Source organism: Rhincodon typus, chromosome 31 (assembly GCF_021869965.1).
Source record: "Rhincodon typus isolate 14 chromosome 31, sRhiTyp1.1, whole genome shotgun sequence".
Taxonomy (NCBI): Eukaryota; Metazoa; Chordata; class Chondrichthyes; order Orectolobiformes; family Rhincodontidae; genus Rhincodon; species Rhincodon typus.
In genome coordinates, this window is record NC_063362.1 from 36,993,674 (window position 1) to 37,005,117 (window position 11,444).

General features: G+C 41.6%; 1 protein-coding gene across 1 annotated transcript; it reads left to right on the forward strand.

Moving 5' to 3' along the window:
* Positions 1-8,884: 8,884 nt before the first annotated feature.
* On the forward strand, positions 8,885-11,026 carry LOC109936629 (complement C1q subcomponent subunit B-like). Its single transcript, XM_048615296.1, has one exon. The coding sequence runs from the start codon at positions 8,906-8,908 to the stop codon at positions 9,491-9,493; it is 588 nt and encodes a 195-aa protein (XP_048471253.1). The 5' UTR covers positions 8,885-8,905; the 3' UTR covers positions 9,494-11,026.
* Positions 11,027-11,444: the final 418 nt, after the last annotated feature.

Here is an 11,444-nt window from a genome sequence, read left to right on the forward strand (position 1 = left end):
AGTGTGGTGTGTCAAAATTTGCAGATGACACTAAGGTGAGTGGTAGAGCAAAGTGCGCAGAAGACACTGGAAGTCTGCAGAGGGATATAGATAGTCTAAATGAGTGGGCAAAGGTCTGGCAGATGGAGTGCAATGTTGATAAGTGTGAGGTCATCCATTTTGGTAGGAATAACAGCAAAACGGACTATGTTTTAAATGGTAAAAAATTGCAGCACGCTGCTGTGCAGAGGGACTTGGGTGTCCTTGTGAATGAATCGCTGAAGGTGGGATTGCAGGTGAAGCAGGTGATTAAAAAGGCAAATGGAATTTTGTCTGCCATTGCTTGCGGGATGGAGTTTAAAAACAGGGAGGCTATGCTGCAGCTGTACAGGGTCCTGGTGAGGCCACACCTGGAGTACTGTGTCCAGTTTTGGTCTCCTTACTTGAGAAGAGATATACTCGCACTGGAGGGGTTGCAGAGGAGATTCACTCAGTTGATTCCAGAGTTGAGAGGGTTGGATTATGAGGAGAGACTGAGTAGACCGGGATTATACTCATTGGAATTCAGAAGAATGAGGGGAGATCTTATAGAAACATATAAGATTATGAAGGGAATAGATAAAGTGGAGGCAGGGAGGTTGTTTCTGCTAGCAGGTGAAACTAGGACTAGAGGGCATCGCCTCAAAATAAAGGGAAGCAGATGTAAGACTGAGGTCAGGAGGAATGTCTTCACGCAAAGGGTTGTGAATCTGTGGAATTCCCTGCCCAGTGAAGCGGTTGAAGCTACCTCACTGAATGTTTTTAAGGCAAGGCTAGATACATTTTTGAACAGTAAAGGAATTAAGGGTTATGGTGAGTGGGCGGGTAAGTGGAGCTGAGTCTCAAAAAGATCAGCCATGATCTTATTAAATGGCGGGGCAGGCCCGAAGGGCCAGATGGCCTACTCCTGCTCCTAGTTCTTATGTTCTTTTAACAAAACCACTGTGGATATATTAACAAAACTTGAACTAAATCCATTTTCCACAATCCTTAGAACAGAAATCCTCCAAGCAATGTTAAATATAAAACAACTTGTCAGAATTCACAGGTGCCTTGGCTCCTGAACCTTCTTTAGAACTGTGCCCCTTAGTTTATGTTATCTTTTTATTTTTTTCCTAAAAAAAAAAACCCTTATACTTCACTCTGAGGGATAGACATGTGATAGAGTTGGGCACCTGCTGGTGGAACATACATTGAACATAGTACAGAGGGTAGTCCAACCCAAGCACAGTGACACTGATCCTGCCCCTGACAAAAGCACAGCGGCCTCCCTACAGCCCAATGCTCCAGATATTGGACCCTGATGTAACCCCCTGTCCTGGACCCTGCAAGTGACTATTGACTGATGGTAGCCCAACTACTTCCTGACACTGGAAATGACAGCACCTCATGGGTCCTCTCTGGGAAACCATCACGATCTATGCTGCCTCTTTATCTTGTCTAGCAGTAGCATAAGGCTAGGAAATATTTGCAAGATCTATATGGAGAAGGGAACATCCATTGCTCATGACACTGCACATATCAGGGCAATAGCTCATACTACACTTTGATCAGAATGTTTGCCTTTTCACCTCCCAATGGACAGGGTGTAACCACGCAAATTCTGCCTTGCCCATGACCCACAAGAGAGCACAGAATGATACGATTCATGCCAGCAGGCCAGCAGGATCTCATGCAAAAGGAGAACAAGGTTGGTGTGATAGAAACAAATGCTAGGACAGCCTGCATTTGTATGGTGTCCCTGCCAGCACCACTTTCTGCTGAGTGACGGAATCAAGTCCTGCATATAAGTGGACATGGGCTAGGTATGTACATGGGTGATGTGTCTACATGAGTATTGTATGTAAATGTGTACTGTCTCTACATGGGTAATGTATGTACACGGGTAATGTATGTACATAGGTTTTGAGTCGATATAGGTAATAGAACACACATAGAACATAGAACATAGAAAAGTGCAGCACAGTACAGGCCCTTCAGTTTGTGCCGACCTATTATCCTACTAAGATCAAACAACCCTGCATACCCTATATTTTACTATCCTCCATGTGCCTATCCAAGAGTCGCTTAAAAGTCTCTAAAGTATCTGACTCCACTACCACTACCGGCAGCACATTCCACCCAGCCACCACTCTCTTTGTAAAGAACCTACCTCTGACATCTCCCCTATACCTTCCTCCAATCCTCTTAAAATTATGCCCCTTTGTAATAGTCATCTCCGCCCTGGGAAAAAGTCTCTGGCTATCCAGTCTATCTATGCCTCTCATCATCTTGTACACCTCTATCAAGTCACCTCTCATCCTTCTTTGCTCCAATGAAAAAAGCCCTAGCTCCGTCAACTTTTCCTCATAAGACCTGCCCTCCAGTCCAGGCAGCATCTTGGTAAATGTCCTCTGCACCCTCTCTAAAGCTTCCACATCCTTCCTATAATGAGGCAACCAGAAGTGAACACAATATTCCAAGTGTGGTCTAACCAGAGTTTTATAGAGCTGCAGCATAACCTCATGGCTCTTAAACTCAATTCCCCTGCCAATGAAAGCCAAAACACCACATGCCTTCTTTACAACCCTATCAACTTGGGTAGCAACTTTGAGGGACCTATGGACGTGGACCCCATGATCCCTCTGTTGCTCCACACTGCCAAGAATCCTGCCATTAACCCTGTATTCAAATTTGACCATCCAAAATGAATCATTTCACACTTTTCTGGGTCGAATTCCATCTGCCATTTCTTTGCCCAGCTCTGCATCCTGTCACTGTCCCATTGCAACCTACAGCAACCTTCCAAGCTGTCCACAACACCACCAACCTTCGTGTGTACATGGGTTTTGAGTGGAAATGGGTAATGTGTATACAAAGGTTTTGAATGGATATGGTAATGTGTCCACGTGAGTAATGAGTGTACACTGGTTTTGAGTGGAAATGGGTAATGTGTGTACATGTGTTATGTGAGGAGATGAATGTAGCCAAAAGGCTGACTGCCCATGTCATTCTTCATCCACATGTAAATGTGCTGCAGAAGAGACAATCTGGCGAAGGATTCAGTGGGACAGTGTTTGTTCCTGTGACTATGACTGCCCCAATCCTGGTGGGGGAAGTGCAGTGACAAAGGGACAAAATTTACCTGTGAGGATGGAAGAACACACCTAATTCCAACACTTGCAGAGACTGTCTGCGTGGTCAGTGCAGCTGGGGAATATCCACATTCCTGGATGCAATGCTCCAGGAGGTTCCATGACCCATTAACCTCAGGCAAGATAGCTTTTCAACAGCATGTTGATGTCCCTGTGATGGATGACATCTGAGTGCTGCATCATTTAGGGAATACATTGCAATGCCTCTCCTATAGCAAATGTCCAAGACATTCTGGTGGGCCCATGCAGCCACAACTTGACATGTGAATGGCCAATATGATCTCCCATGACAATAGTCATGGTCATATCACAGATTGAATTACATCAATTTCAATATTGGATTTGCAGGACAAGACAGCTTACAAAACCAGGAATAGCACAATGTGGTGCTGGAGGAGCACAGCAGGCCAGGCAGCATGAGAGGAGCAGGAAAGTTGATGTTTTGGGTCAGGACCCTTCTTCAGAAAAAATCAATACTAGGAAGATGGTTTAGAGAGGGTGAAGGTCAGTGAGGCTGCAAGTGACTCGCTCTGGTGAGGTGACAGCGATGGAGATAGACTGAGTAACCTCAGAGTTTATAATCAATGATAAAGAATCAACAGGTACTAAAAATGGTGTTCAAGGCACTTTTGAAGATGGTCTCAGCGGTGGAAGAAGTGAAGTAGGGGACATTGGTATGACAGTGGGATGGGAGAGTTTTTGAAACATGTTCGTGGAATGTGAATGTTGCTGGTAACTTTCTGCCCCTGGTTAGAAATATAGAAAATAAGTGCAGGAGTAGGCCATTCAGCCCTTTAAGTGACATCACCATTCAGTATGATCATGGCTGATTATACAGTTTCAGTATCCCACTTCTGCTTTCTCTCCATACCTCTTGATCCCTTTAGCCACAAGGACCATGTCCAGTTCCCTCTTGAATACATCTAATGAACTGGCCCCAACAGCTTCCTGTGGGAGAGACTTCCACAGATTCACAACTCACTGAGTGAAAAAATTCTTCCTCATCTCAGTTCTGAGTGGCTTGCCCTGATTCCTAGACTGTGACTGCCTAGTTCTGGACTTCCTCGACGTAAGGGCAGACATCTAGTCTTCCAGTCCCATTCAGATTTTATATGTTTCTATGAGACTCCCTCCTTATTATTCTAAATTCCAGTGAGTACAAGCCCAGTCGATTCAGTCTTTCTTCATATGTCAGTCCTGCCATCCCAGGAATCAGTCTGGTGAACCTTCGCTGGACTCTCTCAATAGCCAGAGTGTCCTTCATCATACTCGGAGAACAAAACTGCACCTAATACTGAAGGTGTATTCTCACCAAGGATTGTATAATTACATTAAGACACCACTACTCCTATACTCAAATCCTCTCGCTATGAAGGCCAACATGCTGTTAGCTTTCTTCATTGTCTGCTGCACCTGCATGCCAACCTTCAGTGGTTGATCCACCATTACACCCAGGTTGCCCTTGAGAAGGTGGTTATGGACTGCCTTTTTAAACTGCTGCAATCCATTCGGTGCAGGTAGATCACGATACCGTTAGGGAATGAGTTCCAGGATTTTGGCCCAGTGACACTGAAGGATTATTTCCAAGTTAGGATTGTGAGTGTCTTTGAGGGGAAATTGAAGGTGGTGGTGTTCACATGCATCATCTGTCCTTTTCTTTCTAGATCAGTTTGAGCTTGAATGATGCTGTCTAACAATCTTTGGTGAATTTCTGCAGTACACAAATAGTACACAGTACTGCTACTGTATGTCTCTGCAGGATGCCTGTGGATGTGGTGCTAATCAAGCAGGCTGCTTTGACCTCGATGGTGTCAAGCTTCTAGAGGGCATATGTTTAATGTGAGAGGGCAGAGATACAAAAGGGGTAGAAGGACTCTTCTTCAGAAACAGGACCGAAGGACCTGTTTCCATGCTGTAAACCTCCATGACTATATGACTCTATGAGTGTTGTTGGAGTTGCAGCCATCCAGGCAAGTGGAAATTATTACATCACACTTACTACTTGAGCCTTAGAGATGATGGGCAGGCTTTGAAAAGTCAGGAGGTGAGTTACTTGCTACAGAATTCCTAGACTCTGGCTTGCTCTTGTAGTCACTGTATTTATGTGGCACATCCTGTTCAGTTACTGGTCAATGGTAACCACCAAGATGTTGATACAGGGACTACAGGTAATGCCATTCAATGTAAAGGGGCAGAAGTTAGATTGTCACTTATTGGAGATGGTCATTGTCTGGCATCTGCATGGCATAAATATTATATGCCAATTGTCAGCCGAAGTCTGAATATTGTCCAGGTCTTGCTGCATGTGGACGTGGGTGGCTTCAGTATCTGAGGAGACACCAATTGTGCTAAACATTGTGTAATCATCGGTGAATATCCTCACTTAAGAGTTATAGGGTCATAGAGACGTATCGTACGGAAACAGACACTTCGGTCCAACTCGTCCATGCTGACCAGATATTCTAGATAAATCTAGGTCCATTTGCCAGCATTTGGCTCATATCCCTCTAAACCCTTCCTATTCATACACCCATCCAGATGCCTTTTAAATGTTGTAACTGTACCAGCCTCCACAACTTCCTCTGGCAACTCATTCCATACATACACCACCCTCTGCATGAAAAGTTGCCTCTTAGGTCCCTTTTAAATCTTTTCCCTCTCACCTTAAACCTATGACCTCTAGTTTTGGACTCCCCCACCCTGGGGAAAAGATCTTGTCTATTTATCCTATCCATTTACCTTATCTACCTCCATAATTTCACCCCTCAGCATCAGACGCTCCAGGAAAAATAGCCCCAGCCTATTCAGCATCTCCCTATAGCTGAAGCTGTCAAACCCTGGCAACATCCTTGTAAATCTTTTCTGAACCCTTTCAAGTTTTACAACATCCTTCCTATAGCAGGGAGACCAGAACTGCACACAGTATTCCAGAAGTGGCCTAACCAGTGTCCTGTACAGCTGCAATGTGACCTCCCACCTCATATTCTCAATCCTTGATTAAGGACACCAAAACTATACGCAGTAATTGCAAACTCATAAATACCCTGCACAGTTGTAGCAAGTACTGCAAAATGCTTTATACACCATCACCCTCGAATTAATGGGCAATATTCTATTTGCCCATGTATTGAAAGAGGGTCACTGTACCCAAAACATTCACTCTGCTTTCTCTGCACAGATGCTGCCAGACCTGCTGAGTTTTTCTAGCAATGTCTGTTTTTGGTTCCATTTGCCTTCCTGCTTACTTGCTGAACATATATTTTAACTTTTTGTGATACTTTTACAAGACATCCAAATCTCTCCATGCCACAGCATTCTCTCTTCACTTAAATAATATATTTTATTCTCTGCCAGTCACAAAATTGAATTGCTAAACACAATTGTTGGAGTTCTGAATTATCACTGGATAGTCAGATGCAAAGTACATTCATGATCAAAACAGAATCTTATTCAGTGCAGCAACCCTTCCTCGCATCATTCAGGAACCTTTCCAAACTAGTAACCCAGAATGCTGGTGAGACTCTCCATAAGTTGCTGCATGACTATGACTTTTATTAAAAAGTGTAATAAATGGATGACTATTCTTTTAGATTGCAGATGGTGAAACTCAAATGTAGAGTTTGTGCCAGCTGCAAAACAAAGTAAAACTATCAACTATCCTTATATAAGGCTGCTACAAGAAACTACTGACTGCTGTGAATCTATACTGATCTAACAATAATCCATTGGAAAAAGATTCAATATTCCAAATCTATGCCTAATGGTATAATTATTCACTGAACCTTATTGCCTTCACATATTGGGGAAGCAAAAAAAGACCTAAATTACTTTCTGTGTTTATACTGCCAAGGTCCCAGTACTGTTGTCTGCACTAGAGTATTAATCAATTACAAAAATGTACTTGATTGTACTAGTATCAATCAAGAGCAGAGTAGGTTTAAAAGCAAAAGATCTGCATACATTTTTAAACAAGTAATACGCATTATTTAAAGTTTGAAATAAATGTAGAAAGTTATTTTGGTAATGAATTACCAAATTACCATTTGGTAATGAATGAGTCTGTGAACTAAATTTCCTTTCACTTTTGAAACAACAAACGCCAAGTAATGTTCTTGGGACTTCTTTTTAAGAGCTACTATAAATATTACTGTGACAAGTTCATGTAACAGTTCTGAGTGCAAACACTATTATTATTTTTTAAAAAATCAAGGTGAAAGGATAATGTTTGAATAATTTTCCTTTACCGATTTTTTTGTTAAAATATCCACATGATGGTGCTTTTTTTATGGCAATTAGTTTTTGGAAAGGAACTTTTTTGTTCTGTACTCATGGATATTTCTGTGGTGGTAACAAACTGAACATTAACATGTCAATATGCCATTTATTTACATAAAGATTCACTGCCGAAATGGAGGCTATAATCCGATGACACATGAAACCAGATTGAGCCTGACTTCGAGAAGAGGCTTCATGGGCCCAAAAATTAAGACAAAAAACATTCAACTTCATTACCACGTGTAAATCAAATGGTTTCCTATATAAATAAGGGAATGGTTTCCTCCCTGTTTTGATATATAAAACTTACCATTTTAAGCAATGTTCTTTTTTTAATAAAAAAGTAGACAAATGACATTTTTTCTTTTTTTTTATAAAGCCAAGCATGCACACATTTTAACTGCTGAATTTTTTAAAGGAAAAAGGGCGAGTGAAAGCCCTCCCCAGCAAAACTTTTAATCTACAGAGAAAGAGAGAAATGCAATTGTACAGTATTCATCCCCATGAATTGATTTTCTTTTTGAAAGAAAATTGTTAAAAATTAAAACAGGTAGAGATAGAAAAGAGGGAGAGTAAAAGAATGGCAATGTAAAGCTTAGTTTTTAAAAAATAATTTCAGAACGGTTGATATATAAGAATGTTATTCGACGATTCGTCTCCTGCAAGCTCAGCCTCTGTCATGTTTAGAACATCAATTTTCAACAGGGTTTGGGGGTTTCAGAAGAAGGCTTTCAAAAGCCATTTTTCCCCACACAACAGTACAAGACTGATAAACGATGTCTCACTGAGACGTTGCTGGTGTAACTGTTTGTAAAAATAAATAAATAAAAGTCTCAGTAAATTTGATGAGAACAATTTTTTCTCTTAAAGAAAAAAACACAAGAGTGTTCAATCTTATGCAATTCTTATTTGGTCAAACTGTTTGCATATTCGTTCTAAAGAGTTTGATTTTCCTCTTTTTCCGCCGGTTTAGTGCTTGGTGATTTTGGTTGGCGAGAGCAAAAAATGTTATTCCTCACAACATTGTCACTCAACACTTTCTAGTGCAGCAGTGGTGACAGGGTTCTCTACAGATTTTACACTTCTAACCTTAAGATGGAGGGAAAGTCATTGATGAAGCAGCTGAAGATGGTTGGGTCCAGGACACTACCTTGAGAAACTCTTGCAGATGTCCTGGAGCTGAGATGACTGACATCCAACAACATCAAGAATTTCTGCACTCTATTTTAGTTTCTATTTTGACTGAAAATGCATCATGTGAGATTCCAACTCTCACCTGCCTTCCTTCTGTTCATTGGGGCTGGAAATTAATCCACAATTTTCAATGCAAAGGGTTGTAGATAACCACAGTTAATTATTGAGCGTCCGCGTTGTAATTGTCTAAACTTTAATTGATCTTTTGACCAGTTGGGGAATAGAATGAACAGAGGGATTTCTATATCATTCTTCTTCATCTCTCATTCTTCTTTTCTGTAGGCATGTACACTGGCATTCATGGTGAGCCAGGAATGAAGGGGCAACGGGGGAATCCAGGGCAGCCAGGAAAAAATGGTCCCAAAGGATATGTTGGCCCAGCAGGGCCCAAAGGTTTACCTGGCGCTCTTGGAGCCAAAGGACAGAAGGGAGAATCGGGGCGAGGGGGCGGTCTACAGGGGAAAGAAAGACCTGCCTTCTCTGTCGTTAAAAACACAGGCAATAACCTTTCTCCTGAAAGTCCAATCAGATTTGACAAGGTAATCACCAATGAGGGAGAATGTTTCAATATTAATCAGGCTAAGTTCCGTTGTTGTAAAAATGGCTGGTATTTCTTCACCTATAACATGGCCTCCGATGGGAAACTATGTGTGAACATCATGAAAAATAGCAGAAAGGAAATTGGACTCTGCGACACCCACGGGAGCAAAAATAACTGGCAAAGACATCAGCTGAATTCAGGCGGGACAGTACTGAGGCTAAGAAAGGGAGATGAGGTTTGGCTTCAAACCACACCTGGTCACAACTATGTTTTTGGTTCAGCTGAAATCAACAGTATCTTTTCTGGGTTCCTGCTCTTTCCAGACAATTAATGTTTAAAACTATTTTGGATTAATAATATTTTGAATGCTTTGCCATAAGTCAGGGATCCAAGAATCGGCTGATTATGTGATTGACTGACATTAATACATCTGCTCACCTGTAATTATACACTATGCCTTGTAACCCTTGCTAACTGCTGGGAGTGACTATATCCATATCCATAAAAAAGGAGAAAACAGAAGATTACATTTTAAAAACCATTATAATTGTCCAAAAAATGAAATCAGTATCAATCATTCCCTTTCTCAAATGTCTACACTTGTCCAACATTTTCAGTTTCCGTTATCTGACTGCCAATTCTGTTTATTATAAAACTATTATGGCTACAAGTCGTATCTACTCATTGAAGCAACATGTACCTACCAGTTAAAATAGAAGCAAACTATTATGAATGATGGAGACACTGCTCCCCTCTCCCTAATTCACAAAGATACTGTTCCCCTCTCCCTCATTTGTGGGGATACTGTTCCCCAATCCCCCATTCACAGAGACAGCATTCCCCTCGTTCCCATTCACAGAGACACTGTACCACTCATCCCCATTCACAGAGACATCGTTTTCCTTGTCCCAATTCACAGAGACGCCGTTCCCCTCTCCCCCATTCACAGAGACACCGTTGCCCTCTATCCCATTCACAGAGACATTGTTCCCCTCTCCCCCATTCACAGAGACACTGTTCCCCTCTCCCTCATTTGTGGGGATACTGTTCCCGACTCCCCCATTCACAGAGACAGCATTCCCCTCATTCCCAATCACAGAGACACTGTTCCGCCTTCTCCCATTCACAGAGATACCATACCCCTCTATCCCCATTCACAGATATACTGTTGTCTTCCCCATTGTCCACACAGAGACAGTGATCCACTGCTCTGACCTTTCCGCCTCCATTTCATTTGTAGTTGGAACTGTAATTCACGTTGCCAGTCTACTTCTCTTTCTTAACTCCTTATCCACTCTAAGAATCACTTTGCAAATCACAACATGGGTACTGTTTCTTCCATCTTCTTTTGATAAGCATCACCCCAAACTCCCCCAAGGCTGCATACAGGTACATAAGATAGATAACACCACCAGACTCTGCTCCTGTGGCATCACCACTGTCTTATGTACAATCCAAACATTTATGAAAAGTTTGCAGATAATAGGACACTCAAAGTGAGAAATAACTTTGATTTTACATCAGCTCTCGAGTGATAAATTCCCATGTCAATATTGTATGGAATTTATTAGTTGGGATAACAAATTGTACATTTGGACTTGCCACGAGCAATCTGTGTTAATGATACAGTTGAAAACAGCTAATATCATTTACATAATCACTTGGTAACATTTCCAGGTCATTCTGCAATTCACACTCCAAAATGTTGAAAAGTTGGACCAACACTTTGTATTGAAAACCAATTCCTGAACCCTGCATTCTGAAATTTCTGTTTGTTAGATTGTAATAAATGCTTTACTGTATTTGTATAACATGTTTTTATTCATTCCTTTAATAATAAAATAAATGGGCATTTCCCCAACAAGTTGCAAGTATAGAAACTTCTTATATGGCTAAAAGAATAAACAGAAATCCGATGTTTTACCTTTAATTTAAACATTGGAATGTATATTTTGGTTGTAGGCAATTAGGATTAGACATTAGCTGGAATCAATTAGCCCAGATTTGGTTCCCTGTCCAATAGGTATCAAGTATTATCTTTGCAGACCCAAAACATACAGACCCAGGGGTACACAGTCCCAGGGGTACACACACCCAGGGGTACACAACCCCAGGGTTACACAGACCCAGGGGTACACAGCCACAGGGTTACACAAACCCAGGATTACACAGCTCCAGTGTTACTCAACCCTGGATTGCACAGCCCCAGATTTATATGGAACCAGAAAGACAAGCAATGTATAATCTCAGGACTCCAGATTATACAGAAATGCAAAGCCGAC